General features: G+C 34.9%; 1 protein-coding gene across 1 annotated transcript in view; it reads left to right on the top strand.

Moving 5' to 3' along the window:
• Positions 1-16,507, top strand: part of SEMA3E (semaphorin 3E) — a 227,502-nt gene that overhangs the window by 173,706 nt on the left and 37,289 nt on the right. Inside the window, exons 5-8 of the mRNA XM_081147630.1 lie at positions 3,278-3,371; positions 13,240-13,359; positions 14,459-14,601; positions 16,047-16,161. Of these exons, the coding sequence (XP_081003756.1) occupies positions 3,278-3,371; positions 13,240-13,359; positions 14,459-14,601; positions 16,047-16,161 (472 nt within the window). The remainder of the gene's footprint in view (positions 1-3,277; positions 3,372-13,239; positions 13,360-14,458; positions 14,602-16,046; positions 16,162-16,507) is intronic.

The following is a 16,507-nucleotide window of genomic DNA, read 5'->3' as shown; positions in this document are numbered from 1 at the left end:
AAAGAAGTCCTTCCCTGACAGGTTGGCTCAGTTTTTTGGAGAATCATCCTGTACACCAAAAAGGTTGCAGATTTGATTCCCTCATAGGGCACATACCTAAGCTGCAGGTTTGATCCCCAGGGGGGGTACATACAGAAGGTAACCAATCAATCTCTCTCTCTCTCTCTCTCTTTTTTTCTTTCTCCATTCCTCTCTCTCTAAAACCAATAAAAATATGTCCTCAGGTGAGGATTAAAGGAAGAAAAAAATAAGACCTATGTTTAAAGTCTTTTATATAAAATCCTAAGGACTTTGGAATTTGTTCTGTGGAGGCTATGGGAAATCAATAAAAGATTTTAAAGCAGAGAAATGATAAGAGCAAATTCATATTTCTGAAAGAACTCTGGCAGCAGTGTGGAGAATGAATGATTTTTTGAGACAGTTTTAGCCATTAAACAAGTGAGAGGTAGATACTTGAAATCTTCTGGAGGTGGGTGGGAAGGGTTCAGTCTAGGGGTACCCAGGTTTGGCCTGAGGCATGGCTCTCTGAGAATATGTAAGTATTCAATATTCAATGCTCTGTATTCTCAGCATCAAAGTTGAGGTTTCGTAAAAGAGTAATTATTTTTACAGACTCAAATAGATTTATATTACAGGGAATCGTGCCTCATACATAACTAAAAATTCTGTGATTATTAAGGGTTGATTTAATGGTTTTCAAAATGTTAGCTTTATAGGCCTTGTGAATAGTTTCCTGTTGATTCGGCTGATTTCTCTTGAAAGTTGAAGACACTGATGTGTCGGAGAGTTGAAACTTCAGACACAAGCTGAAACTCACAAATCAACAACAGGCTCAGGATCCTAGATTATGCTTTATATTTATGAAAAACTATGACTTTTCTAAGAAATGATGACTTCATTTACTTCATCTAACTCCATAGTTCTTCAAAATCTGAGATTCTCTTGATCTTAGAATCCTTACAGTTTGCATTTTCTGTTTCACACACTTGACAGTTTAAATCTAAGTGAATGTGTATCATACTTGAATAAGTAAGAAATGGACTTGTTTTTCTTTTGCAATCTCAATTTTAGTGTTTGAGGTGTCTAATTATATATATTAGATAAACCCACTTTATCAGTCATTAGAGATCAAAAGTTGATTATCACAAAATGTTGAAGCTATAGACAGTTTTAATTTAAGAAAGCAGTTCTACTAAGAGAGCAGATTCTAAAAGTTCTCATCACAAGAAAAAAAATTTTGTTACTATGTATGGTGATGGATGTTGACTTATTGCGATAACCATTTTCTGACATATGTGGGTATTAAATCATGATGTTTTACACCTGAAACTAAGGTTACATGTCAATTATACCACAATTTAAAAAATAAACTAAAAATTAGAAGAAAAAAAAATTAAACAGTACAAAAGTGTGCAGTGAAAAATATATCCCTCCTCCCTCTGCCAATAAGGGGAAAAAAGCAATTAAGTATATCCATTCAACGGCTTTACATCCAAATGTTTGGACACTTGATTATATTAGAACATATGTAATATGTATACCCTACTTATTTTTCCAAATTTTTATGTAGTGACAGTGACTAAAGGGGCAAGCAGGTGTTATATTCACAGACTTCATTACTTCCTCCCCTGTGTAATGCTATGGATCTGTGTCACAAATTTAGATGAAACTGCTTGGGCATAAGTATTAGCTGGGCTGACCAAAAATTATAACTCATTTAAACAATAGTTTTCTTGCCATGTCATTGCAAATGTTTTATCTGTGGGAATTGAACACACAAACGTCTCAAATGATTTATTGGGATCCCTACTCTCTACTAATTGTGTAAAGTGTCTAAATAGGTAAAAAAAAAAAAAAATTAGCTTAAAATATCAGTTTAGTTACACTCTGGGTCAGGAGAACATATTTGTTCTATAGGCTATGGTTCAATTCCAAGGATCTGACTGGAGGCTTGCAGGGGTCAGGTGAACTCTGCATTTACCAGAAAGATTTTGGAAAGGCAGAAACAGAAGGGTGACTTTAGGATATCATAGAGAGAAAGAGGAAAGTATGTCCAGTAAGAATGGCAACGTAAGGACAGAAACGATAAAGTGGAGTAATCAGGTGGCTAGGAAAGTCAAGATCAAGTTTGTGAGAAGTGCATGCAATTCCCGGCGGTTACTCAGGACTCTAGGATTGTTTATAGGTTCATGATTCACATATGGGAAGACTCATATATGCCACAATGGGCAGGGTCAGCAAAACTCTATTACAAAGTGCAATTAGCCTTTGAACAACGCAGGCTTGAAATGCATGGGTCCACCTATACATGGATTTTTTTTTTTTTTTAATCAAGCATCAACTGTATTTTTAATTTGTGGTTGGGAATCTGTGGATGCAGAGGACTGGCTCTAGTTCTACGCAGATTTTCAACTGCAGGGAGGTAGGGAGGTAGGTGCCAAATACAATTTTTTTCTACTAGGTTTTCAATATTAAATTTTATTGTCACTTTTCCAGGCTAAATTTTTTTTTATCCAAACTATCTATAGCACAATTAATGAAGATTAATTATTAAAAAATTTGCTAATGAAAAATTTGAAATCCAAGAACATTCTAAGAAAATTTCTGTGGTTGTGTGCTTGCAACAGGAACCAATAAAATGGTAGTTTTTCATGGAAATATTTATTTCAATACCTCATTTGTGTAAAGCTAGACTGAATTATTGCTCATAGTATGACATTTATTTACACATATTCAAGCAATTATGCAGTAATCATTCTCTGAATTATTAAAAATTAGATGTCTATACAAAGAATATGTGATGAAGAATACAAGTGATTGGAAATAAATATTTCAGATTATTGATGGAAAATGTTATTGTTTTCTTTTAGACTTTTCAAAAGAATCAATAGTGGTCTTGTGGAATAAAAGCCCATTTTCACGTTTATCACTGAATCTTCTTTTTAGTACCCTTTTTTCAGCAGGTTTTCATTCCTTTGGAATATTTGACTGACACATCTCAGAATAACTAATACTGTCTGATCAAGTGATAAAAAGTGCAAATTTCATTCATTTCATCACCTGCCTACTTTTTAGGAGGAGTAAGAAAACCCATATTTGTCTGCGAAACCCATACATTTATTTATAAAACCCAGCTCGTTCCTAAATAACTTGATGTTACTCTCCAGTGCCCTATTTACAGTACCCGTTTTGTATATAATTAAGGTTAATATATTTATTCAAGCAATTTTTATTAAAGTTGGTACAAACATAATGGTGTTTTTGGTTTTCTTTCAAGGATCCCCTGTTTCACCTGGAGTCACACAGGTCTGAGAGAGGAAGGGGCAGGTGTCCCTTTGATCCCAACTCCTCCTTCATCTCCACATTAATTGGTAATTATTGCTGCTGCAGATATCAGGTGGTAGTCGTATCGATTTTGAAACTTCAGTTCTATTCTTTTGGTATTTCCTGATATATGTTGCCTTGTCATATCTATCTGTTTGTACTGGGAGCGATGATATTAAATTTCAAGCCATGCTAACTTGAGCCAATTTGACTGTAAAATAAGTGCAACTGCTTTTAAGTATGTGTGTCTCATTCTGAAAAGACGAATTGTCACTTTACACCTGATATAGGACATTTTGTATTATGCCATTTATTGTTCAAAAATTCAATTATATGAATATTTTATAAAGATAGAGCTAGAGAAACTAAACTATTTTAGCATACGTTAATTCTTTATGTTTTAGTTATTCTATGATTTTACGGGAACTTTTAATATTCTTTTCTTGGTGCCTTTCTCTGTATCAGTAGAATTCAACAGAAAGTCATCCTAATTGAAAACTTCAGTTATTTATATATATATTCCTGCTAACCTAGAATGTAAACTATAGAAGTTGACTGGTTCAACTGACCACTAACTGCCCACACTGGAATAATAGAATAAGCTGGCATGTCTGTAGATTTCAGTTTGATTCAATTTAATTAGATGAAGTACCTAAGGACCTTACTTAATACACAGAAAAATACTTTTTTTCTCCTTTATACTATTTGGGTTTTAAATGGCCCATTTGTTCAAGTACTCCAGCGCTGTGATGGTACAGACAGATGGCCGAGTTCCCAAATGTAGGTCTGGAGAGGGTGATCCCTGGTGATTAACTTAGGTGCTATTAGGAATCGTCAGTGTGGAGAGGTTCTGATGTAGGTATAGTATGATGCACACATTTCTGTTATGTCATTTGCAACACTTAGAGTTACATACTAACGTAAGGCCCGCCTGTTTACAGAAAATGGGACTGTGTAAAAAAGCATGTAGAGACTTCCTATTTTAAATAAATGGTAAAACTTAATACTCCCCACTGACGATTAAGCAAAATATCTTCTGCTTGATTTAGACCTGGTATAGATGTGTCTGTGTATTCTAGACTGTGTGGTCACTGAACTTATTCCAGACAATTGATTTTGATGGGTTTTATATCTCACTCCCTACACTCCCCCATCTTATGTTGAGTTTAATTAAGAGGGAAGTTTCTTTATTTCAGCTTTACAATTTGGAAGAGCTGTAAGATGAGAATTTTACGTAGTAATTGTTTGTCATGGGCTTGAATAAGCAGATGTGATGTTTTAAAGAATATAAAATAGTAAAGAATATTTTTAAGATCTATCGAGTTCCTCTATTAACCTCTGTGTGTGTGTACACGTGTGCATGTATGTGTGCAAACAGAATATTGAGGAGGGAGGTCGTTAATATGGAAGAGTGTTGCCTACATCAACTTAGACTAAGCAGGAATCAACACCATAGGGATGTGAATGCAAGATTCATAAATATTAGAAATTCCTAGTCGATTGGCAGCATATCATTAATTTACATGCATTTGATAGACTCGTACAGTTTTTTCTTAATGTTTTATTAATTTTCGGTTGCAGATATTTAATATTTGAATATGTCTGAATGAGAGATACTTGCTATCACGTTTCTTATCCATACAATGTCTTGTACAGAAAAGGCCTCCTATAAATATCAACTGAATGGAACACTCAGTAAGCGAACAAACAAAATAAATTTGGGGATATTATTTATAAGAATGTTGCAAATGGTATCGAAAGTCAAAAGTCACACAGTAATTGTATAGGGAAATCCTAAGAAGATTAGAACATCATTTACTTTTAACATTTTATTTAAATTAGTAAAAGTAATTTCTTTTGCCACCCTGCCACTCACAATTCAGACTCCCTGGAGCTTGCTTATGCATGAAACCAGAAATTTAAAACTGAATTTTTTAAGAGGGGAAATATTACTGGAGGGACATTTCCAAATGAGTTTCATTGAACCTCCAAATCAAATTACACTCTGCTGAAATGTGAAGTGCTGGCCGTCTGGGTGGCTGTTTCACTTATTCAGGAGAGAAATCAAATCATAAGGGCTCCAAGCTAAACACGAGGGTTATAGAATGAAACCCCCAAAGAGAAGAAATAAAAATATAATTCTTCACATTTATCCACTAGCTTTCATCCCAGAGTACCTTTGAGAGATCATTCACTCACTGTGGAAATGCAGCAGCCACAGGGATGGAAACCTGATAACCTATGTCAGCCGGCAACTCTTTAAAAAGGGAACAAGTAGAAATAACTTACCCAACTGAAAGAGCAGCAGGAATTTGGGCTGAAAAAAAATGGAGCTACCTGAGTTGGAATTTGGCAAGCTCAAGGTAGCTTACTCTGACAGGGAAAGAATGCAATAATGGGGTGTTTTCTGACCACACATGTTCTCTGCCGAGGGTTAGGACAGGACTCCAGCAAAAAGGGGACCATCTTTAGGCTGTTCCTCCTCCTTTGTGTCTTTCTTAATCATAGGTCACACTTAACATTTGATGCCTGCTCACCTTAAGGTGCACTTTTATGATAAGAAAAGAGAAAACTGGAGTTTGTAACAAAACTCATAAAACTAACAAGACTCAAAGAAAAAAAAATGTGCTCGAAAATCAGAGACTTTCTTATAATTTCTTAGCCTTAGATACAGTTTTTATTTCACTTACCTTACATTCCATTGGCATGGAGTAAAAGCTTGCTGTAAAATGGAATAAAGAATGAAGATTATTTGCTAGGTGAAATACAAGTTAACGAATACCTTTTTATTGAACAGGTGATTTAATTTACTAACAAAGTGTTAATAACATGATTCTATGTGAAACAGAAGTTAAAGAATAAAACAGCTCCTTATTGAGCTATGTTCTGTATGTTCAGAAACCAATCAAAGTGAAATCACCTATTAATTAGGCTTACTCTTCAAATGTCACTCGGTATTAACATAATTTATTTTGGTGGCATGTAAGTTCATATCTCAGGAGTAATAATTCTACATATTTAACCACATTTGCCCCCTGCTGTGATTACTAATATTATATTTAAAGTAGGTTTAAGTATACAAGACATTACAACCTGGTTTGAAAAAGATTGCTGAAACAATGAATAGTTAGTAAATAAGATGCTACATTACTTGCCTATACCTTTCAAGTCATCCAAAGATACTTAGTATTTAACTTGCCACTAAATTGGTAGGTTTGGTGACTGGCAAAATAAAAATTTAGGACACATTTTCTATATATTTTTTGTCATTTGGGCCGGGAGGAGAAACAATAGCTCTTTTTCATAAGTTATATATGATGTATTGTTGCAATATCCTCCTTATTAAGTTGCTACCACCTTCAGTAACTTCATGATTTCCCTTACACTTCGCCTTCTCAGTTCTGTTGCCACGTTTTTAGCACATTTCATTCTGGGCTAGATTTGTATTATCAGCTCCAGGTGTAACAATACCTACCATCCCTGAAGTGCCTAAGGTATACTAACATTCATGTTACATGTTTCTAGTTTTGGGGAGTAAAACTACTCTAATTTGTCGTGTACCTTTCAACATTTTACTTTGAAAGTGCGAGCTTTGCTGTTGGGATGTTTTTAAAATACTTCTTAAAGACTTACTAAAAATTATTTCAACAAATAACCACAAATAAGATATTCTACAGTCACTAATTTTTTTTATGCTTTTTTTTGGTGTGTACCATATTACTTTTTTTCAGGAAATAAATCCACAAAAGTTTACAGCCACTGAAATTTTTTTCCTGCACTCTTGTGTGTAATAATGAGACCTTTGTAGTCACTATGTCTCCTCATTACCAATTCTGTGAATTGAAGGTCGATGTTGATTGAATGAGAGGGAGTTGGAATACAAGCAGGGAAAATTGAAGTGATTATTTTGAGCTCTTAATAACATTAAAACTTTTTAAATTAATAAATATTTCTTTGAAATCAACTCCGGGCAGAGTTATCAATGAATAGTTTTCCCACAAAATAGGACTTAATAGTATAGAAATATAAATTTAAAAATCTAAATGAAGGTAAAATATGCCTTCATAATTACAACCCCCACAAATGTAACAAGTGAATGTGCTGGCTTGTTTCTTGAATTCATCTCAACTCTCTAGTAACTTAGACTTCAAGCTATTCCCTTACCTTGTTTCTGTGCCTAAAGAATATCTATAATTTCTTATCAAAAACTGCTGCTCTCTCACATTTGGCAGAATGCCAGTTATCCACATGCTTAGTTGCTTCTGACCAGAACTGTGAGTCTCGAAGGAGCTATTTGAATACTTTGCTTAAAGTTTCTTCAAAACATAATAAAAAGTTAGAAAGAAAAAAGTCCTACTCTTCAATTCCCCATTGACATCCCCTCCCTTAGGAACCTGATTTGACCATGTCGGTATCCACGTCACTGGTTTGCCCCCAAGAAAACTGAGTCCCGCCTTGGGTGGCAGCAGATGCAAAGGAACAGGCTCAGAAAGCACCTTCTGGACGTTGATGGTGCCGGCTCTCTGCCAAAACGACACCAACAGAAGCCCAGACAACTGCGTAACTAAAAGCAAAGCGAAACGCGTCCTTCCCACTTTCTCCAGCTTTCTAAGCGATATGTGCTGGGGGCTGGGACGATGGGTTTTATGCGTCATTTTGATCCACCTTTGTCTTCCCAAGTGCATTTTGTTTCTATTTGCAGTGATGCCTGTCACAGTCATTCTGCAAAACAGTGCATGTGAAGTAGAATAATTTTCTAACAGAGTTATACAGCTCAGTTATGAAATGAGGCCTTTAAATCGATCTTTAACTGTGTGCTTTCCATGAGGCAGGCGTATTTCACATCAGATTTGGAGACATTTACAGCCTAAAGAGAAGTGCTTAAGTAAACCATAAGGAGATAAGCAGGGCATGAAAAACTACTCTGAATTTTTTGTACTAAACCGTTGAGATCTGTATGCCCAACGGTGAATAAAATCTCCAATTGATTAATAAAATGTCTGTGAACAAAGCTGTTGGTAAATTCCATAAAATGTTAAGGAAATGCAATACTGTTAACTAAAACTTCAGTTAGACTTTGTATTATAAAAAAGGAGTTGTGTACAAAAGTATTTTAATTATGCATTTTAACTTAGAATTATTTACAGTGGAATTGTTTTTGTTTATTGCCAGGAGTCAAATAACTATCATTTTCTTTCATATAAACAATTTAGTGTAGACACAGTTTTTTGGGGGGGCTGAAAGTATTAAGGACAAATAATAGAAGAAAATAGAATTCTTGTGTTCATGAATTAAAATAATTAAATAACAAGGCTCCTTGAGGAGCAAAAATTCAAAATAAAAACAACGAAAAACCTCTCTTAACTGATATAAATGCCTAATTGGTTTTTTTTCTTTTGATATTTCTCCCTGGAGCAGTTTTGAAAAAATCAGAATCTTATTCTGAGTTTTTCTTATTGTATTTCTATAGCTTTTTTATGTAGACATCTAAAAGAGGTTTAGATATATTCATTTATTAATTCATTATGCCATTCATTGATTCGACAAATGTTTACCAAGCATTTTCTGTATCCCAGATGCAGTACAAGCTACTGGGGACAAAAGAGTGTATAAGACACATCAAGAAGTTTGCATTCTAGTGAGGCACAATGTCAAACACATACAGAGTTAAATAAAATATAGGAATATGATAGAAATAGGCATGAGGCTGTGGCCGTACTAGATACCACGAAACTAACAAAAGTTTGGTCATGGAAGGATTCATGGAGAAAGCGGGCAATAGCCAGGTAAATGGGAGGTGAAGTGGGAAAGGAGGTGAAGAATTTCAGGCCAAAAAAAATGCAGGAGGGGTACAGCAGAGAGACCATAAAAGCTTAGCAGGCTCAAGCAACCACATGGAGATCTCCCTGATCCTACAGATACTGAGACCATTGGATAGTGAATGGTTTTGCCAAGGTCAAACAGCAGGTTTCAAGCTGGAGGCTTAGTTTGCCAGGTTTCGGGTATCTGTACATAGAGACTATTGTTGAGCATGACAATGATAAGTTACATTCACCTGTCAAAATACCCTGCAGATGTGTTTTATTTTTTAATTATAACCACACCTGACCATCAAAAATTAACGTAACAACAGTTATCAACAAAAGCCAGTGCTCAGTGCACTAACAATGAAAAGTAATGTATGGCATAAAAATCTAGTGGTTATATAAATATTCAGAGTATCAAAATAGATTATATACCAGTTTTTGACTAAGCTAATAGACATTAAATATAATGTCTCCATAGACATAGAACACCTAAAACCTGGGTAATTCTGTTATTATCATTGAAACTCTAAAACCTATTTTACTATTTCTATGAAATTGTTTTCTTTTTAATTCATGAAAATCTGATTTATCTAGATGTTATTTTTGCTCTCTGTAAAATACCTAAATATTGATTCACAGATTTTTCTCTATACCAAATGGTTATAGTTTTAAAGTGAAGTTCTCAATTGGAAACTATATATTTACTACAAATAGTATCAATTATTACAAAGATGGTGAGTACTTTTGCTCACTTGATTAGGTAACATTTGTGCCAAAAGCTTTATTCTATCTAATTTATTATTTTTCATTAGAGTGCTTTTTTTTTTTTTTCCCTGAGGGAAGTATTTTACCAAATATTATTATCTCTTACTGTGGATCTATTTTGTTCTTCACACTAATAATAATAAGATATGAAAGGAGAATCTTTTCCTTCTGAGGAAAACATGTTTCTAGTAGAAACGCATTTGGTTCAGTTTACACAGCATATAGATCTGAGCACCTGCTCAGCTCCTTTGAAGGTTAAGTCACACAGTTCATACTGTGTGATTTGAGTTGTCCACAGACTATTTTCTTTTATCTGGATACAAAAAAGGGAAATTGGGTAAAACTGGTAATAGATCATCTTTTATTCCTTTATACAGAAAACCTGCCCTGAATACAGTATTATTTGGTATCATACGGTTGCCATCTAGTGGCTCCAAAAGGTACTTGTTTGTTAACTTTATAAACTGATTAAAACAAGTAGAACTTTGTAACGATGTCTCCCAAATTCACCTAAGTACAATAAAACTGACCTAATATACAGATTAGTTTCCCATAATAACAAAAATTTCAGATATGAAAGTTCTAGAAATATTTTAGAAAGTTAAATCAAATATTAAAAACTTATGAAATAGAAAACTGTCATAAATTTTAAGAAATCTATATTTTGCCCTCCTTATGCGTTAAACATTCAGAACAATCTATACTAGAAAAATATGTCACATTTAGAAAAGCTTTTTTTAAAATGGCCTTTATATTTTTAGATGGGAGATATAATCAAGTATAATAATTAAAAGCAAAAATATCACCCTGGCTGGTGTGGCTCAGTTGGTTGGGCACCATCCCATGTACCAAAAGGTGGCTGGTTTGATTCCTGGGCAGGGCAAATGCCAGGGTTTCGGGCTCGTGCCCACAGTAAGGGGCACGCAGGAGGCAGCCAATCAAAGTCTCTCTCTCACATCGATATTTCTCTCTTTTTCCCCTCTCAATTTCTCTCACTCTAAAAATCAGTAATAATAAAAATGTTTTTAAAAATAAAACAAAATAAAATAAAATAAAATAAAAACAAAAATAATATCAGAAAAATTCTCACCCTGGATGTTCAATAATTAACTCTCTTGCCGTCAACTTATTCATTAATACCATAAAGGTGACCATCCCCAGGGCCTTGAGTGAATTCGCTGTGACTCCCTCTTATCCATGTTCAAGGAGTGTGGAGTCCCATGTGGTTCACTCACATCCCTCACCACTGAACGCATTTTTCTCAAAATACTCTTTCTTCACTTTTGGATTTAAAATTTCTGGTGGAAACAGCATTAGTGACTTTGTTGTAAATTATGTTGCTTTCTTCCCCCTTCTATTGCCAAAGAGCATGTTTAAATAAGAGTCTTGGTGTAATTTTTCTGTACCAACTTACACTTTCTTAAGCCAGATGTGAACCATCTTTGTTTTTCAGTTTTTGTTATTTTTTCTTATCACACGTATCACTTAGCATACAGGATAAATTCAACAAATATGGCTCTTTTATGAAATTTATCTTGAAAAATGTTAAATACAAAGAAAGATTGAAAAAGGAGTACAATTATTACCTGTCTACCATGTACCTCGATTCACCGATTGTTAATATTATAATCCAGTTGTTTCTCTCTCATATAATAGGTATAGTTTAAAAGTAATTTCCTTGTGGGGAACCTGTATTTATATTCTATATAGTTTTTAAGTATCCATAGTTAATTTTGAGAGCAGTAAAATAATTTACAGTTACTTGTTTTTTTATAAATGAAAAAGTTTATTATAATTACATTTCTAAAAACTTATTTAAGTCTTTGAATTCAATTTATATCTCATTATTCTATTTCTAAATCTGATATAACAAAAACAATCATATTTTTAAAAATTAGGTCAGTTAACTCAAGTTGAAAATAAACTTCCTTACAAAGTGTCACATTTATAACTCAGTTGATTACTTCTCAAATCTTAAACCATATAAATATGTCTGATCTATTTAAGTTTTTAAAAGTTTTAAAGGCTTCACATTTTAAAAAACCCTTCATAGATATTGAAGTAATTTATAAATTCTACACAATAAGATTTATAAATATGACACTAAAGTTCTTTCAAATTCTGTTTATATACTTAGTCACATTTTGATACCTGTTCCTTTAATAATTCAAAGTCTAAAACTGAGTATATATATGAAACTGGAAACACAGTTCATTTGAATTCTCTTAAACTTTTAAGCACTTTAAATACCATGGGTACACATTCCAAATTTAACAAAAAAGCATTTATAATTTGAGTTTAGCATACTCCTCATTTCTATTTTTAAACCTGACCAGAGTTATATGACACTCATTAAGAAAATAATTTTAGCACCCTAAATTGAAGTTGCTATTCTCAGTGGTCTGCTGCAATCATTTGCTGCTTAATCAGAGATTTTGCCTGGGACAGGACATCAGGCTGCATAGCCCCACAGCAATCCTCCTGGCATCGGTGACAGGCACACGGATTGCCTTTTGTTGTCACTTTGACAAAAGAGCACTCCAAGTCCCTATGCTGGAGAGGTGTTGGTCTTTCTAGGGCTCCAGTTATATCCCTATGATATTTTTCTAGCTGTTAAGCTTTTTCTTGCTCGCCTCGTAAGCTGTTTTAACGCCTTTCTTTCTGGCTGGCTGCAGAGGCACACTGGTTTCTTGAGCCACTGCATACCTTTATGTATTCCTCAGCCTGGTCTTAAGTCTGCCCCTCCACGGGTCGCAGCTAACTTGTTTCCTTATGTTGACTGGTCTATTAAATCAGGAACTCTATAGCTTTTCATCTAAGCAACAAACTTACCAATTAAATGGCAACTAGTTGGATTATATACAACTTGGTCAGACTTTGTGGTTCCCACATTAAAATCATGTTGATGGGAGCAATTTCTTGTTACAAAAAGGATTTGAGTTAGCTGACTCACATATAACACCAATAATAATAATCGATAACCTGGTGCTATGAAGGCTAAAGAGGTTTAGTAAAATAAGATCCAACCAGGCTATTGATCAAGTGCTCATCTAGGCCTTAGTATGTGCCAGCTACTCTTTTCAGTTCTTTACTCTTAACCCTTTAGAGTGCTATTTCTATTTATAAATGAGAAAACTGAGAGGTTAAACCACCTGCCCAGGTTCACACAGCTGGTAAGCGCCAGAGTCAGGCCTGACTGTACCGCGCACGCCCTTAGCTATATACTAACTTCCTGCGGTGGTGTTCATAGCGGACCGCGGCGCGGTGCGGTGGACCTGCGGTTTAGGCACTGCCCTCAGACCCGGCAGCAGGCGCTCACTCCTCTCCCTGCTGTTCCCCGCAGGCAGTGAGCTGTTCGCAGGGCTCTACAGCGACTACTGGGGCAGGGACGCTGCCATCTTCCGCAGCGGGGGGCGCCTGGCCCACCTCCGCACCGAGCACGACGACGACCGCCTGCTGCAAGGTGGGGGGGGCTGGGGGGGGCGGGGGGCGGCGGGGCCGAGCGCGGGGCATGAACTCGGGCGTTTGCCATGTGATGGTAGCAACTACAAATGCGATTTATAGACCTTACAAAATTCAGGGTTTTTAAAATTAGCAAAATTTGTGAATTCAAATATGATATATATGTGTATATTGTTTTATATCAAAATGATTTGTCTTTATTATAAAACCAAATTACACTTACAGCAATGTTTAGATACCAAGATTTAAATGGAGAAAGCAAAGCAGATATATGAAAAGTAAAAAACCCTTTTATCCAATAAGTTGTTTTATCAATTGGTATTATTTTCGATGAATTGATTGATTTGATTTGCGTGTTTTAACAGGATCACATTACACTTTAGAGACAAATAAAACTCTAGGAAAATCACTAGCCATTCACTGACACAGAATTCCTCGTAAGGAATTATTTACATATTTTGACACACTGTAGGTACTAAAACATCATTTTATGGTGAACGTTTTCATTGATTTCCACCTTTTTATTAAGGTTTAAAGTGCATCATCATTATTGGCAGCATGTTATTATTAAAACATTTGACCTACCGTATCAATCAAAGTTCATTCACTCAGATCTTTTAGATTACAAACACAAAAACTTAAATTTTCTATTTTAAAATTAAAATGGTCTTCCATGAATTAGACTACTAAATAATTTATGAATTAAAAAATAGACTTCTTTACTAAAACAAGTTACATATATTTACATTCACTTTTTATATGTATGGGAAGGAATTATTTATGGAGACTAGCATTATAGTGCCTCCAATGTGTCCTTCTTTGAAGCATTTCAAGTCTGTAATGTATGGTGTTCAATTTTTTTTTAAACTTGACTATTTTATTTTCTAATTGTCCTCTAATTTTTTTTAAATGTCCTGTAATAATTTTTAAAATGTTTATTGCAAATAAAATGGAGATAGCTACACAATTTTTAATGTTTAATATAAAATTTCAAGGAAAATATTTTTTCATAAATAATGAAAGTTAAACTGAAGCATTCATGTGATATAACTTATTTTGCTGTAATAACTATTTCAATGTTATTTTCTTTCTTTCTGTAGAACCAAAATTTGTAGGCTCCTATATGATTCCTGACAATGAAGACCGAGATGACAACAAAGTGTATTTCTTTTTTACTGAGAAGGCGCTGGAGGCAGAAAACAATGCCCATGCAATTTACACCAGAGTGGGGCGACTTTGCATGGTGAGAAGTGAACTTCTCTCTCATTAAGCTTGCTTATCTCACAACTTATGGTCATGCCTTTGTTAATTTATAGTAGGTTTCTACTTTAAAATATTTCCCACTATTGTGTAGGCTTCTTAATGTTTGCATTTACTATCTGATCTGTATACTTCATATTCAGTGAAAATTCTCTTAGGAGAGCTTTGCATTTTGTATGATTTCCCCACTTTCAAAGTCATACTAAAGAAATAGTCCATAATCAAGCTATACTTCTTCCCCAACAGAAGTTTGAGCTCTATTTTAAAAAATTAATTTAAACAAGATTTTTAGTTTCCTTAGTCTGCATTCTAAGCAGTTTACATAAGTATGTTTCAACAATGCAGTTGGTTGATTCTGTAGAAAAAACATCTGTAGTTTGTTGGGTATCCAAATAGACAGAAAACATTTAAAATCAACGGAAGTAGCAATATATATTTAGGGAATGCTAGTAGTATTGCAAATGTAAAAGTACATCTGGTATTTAAGAAGATATTGAATGAGTACATTTAAGAAGAGATTTGCAGATATGTCACTATATGTATCATATAGAGTATGTGTGTACAAATATATATTATATATATTATCTGTGTTTGTGTTTATGTGTGTATATTTGAAGTTCTTTATTCTAAAAGGAGAAAAAGGAATGTATGCTTCTATATTTATGAGATAAGCAGTTTATTTCTCAGTTAAAAAAATAAAGGCTGCTGTATCATAAAAGCCACTACAGTGGTCCCTCGGCTTTCAAATGTACTCCGTTCGGAAGACTGTTCGAGTTCGGAAATGTTGGAAAACTGAGGGATCCACAGCCGGCAGCTGGGCCTCAGGATCTTGCCCTCAGTGGAAGCATGTGGCATGTTCGACTTCCAAGGCCGGTTCGAAAACCGAAGCATTTACTGTTTACGGCGTTCGTAAACAAAAATGTTCGCCAACGGAGACGTTCGAAAACCGAGGTACCACTGTGATTTACTTAGGAGAGACCACTCTATTAAAATCATTTAATACTTATAAAGTATATTTAGTGGACCAGAGTGAAAGTACACCGGCCAGGTAGAATGTGCAAACCTAAAAAACTTTATGGAGAATTGTATCCGTTATTACTTGAAGTTTATGCTAAATTTTCCACTTTTTAAAAAAGGTATATCTTTATTAATTTCAGAGAGAGGAAGGGAGAGGGAGGGAGAGAGATAGAAACATCAATGATGAGAGAGTCATTGATTGGCTGCCTCTTGCACACCCCCTGCTGGGGATCAAGCCCTCAACCCGGGCCTGTTCCCTGACCGGGAATCCAACCTCGATCTCCTGGAGCCACACCAGCTGGGCTAAATTTCCTACTTTAAATGAAAAATCTCATGTTTGTTTAATAATACAAGATCTGTTTTTGGTAAAAGTCTTTAGCTCCCCACTTACCTGTTTTTTGTTTTTCACAGAATGATGTGGGGGGACAGAGAATACTGGTGAATAAGTGGAGCACTTTCCTAAAAGCCAGACTGGTTTGCTCAGTACCAGGACTGAATGGAATTGATACGTATTTTGATGAATTAGGTAAATATTGGGAGAATTAAATTTTACTTTGATGTATATGCCTCTCTGTAATCGTCACTGCCTCTAGCACAGATGGAAAGCTTGCTTTCTGCAGTGTTTGACTTCTATCTAACTTAGAGCAAGTTTCTGTTCTTTTCATTTTGGCCAGGTCCATGTGGTGGGGCAAAGGAGTTACAGGATCAAAAAAGACCCTTTCATTAGCTTAGAGTCGGCACCTCTCAGTTCCTTAAGGCTCAGCTCGAAGCCATGCTGAAGAGCCAAGGGTTTCACTCTGTTGTGATTCGGTCATGGTTGTATGGCTGTACATGAAAATTTATATCATACAATCTATAATGATTTTCTTTAC

The sequence above is a fragment of the Miniopterus schreibersii genome (genome assembly GCF_964146895.1).
Source record: "Miniopterus schreibersii genome assembly, chromosome: 9".
Classification (NCBI taxonomy): Eukaryota; Metazoa; Chordata; class Mammalia; order Chiroptera; family Miniopteridae; genus Miniopterus; species Miniopterus schreibersii.
The sequence above is the reverse complement of the archived record's forward strand: the minus strand, read 5'-3'. Positions and strand labels throughout refer to the sequence as shown.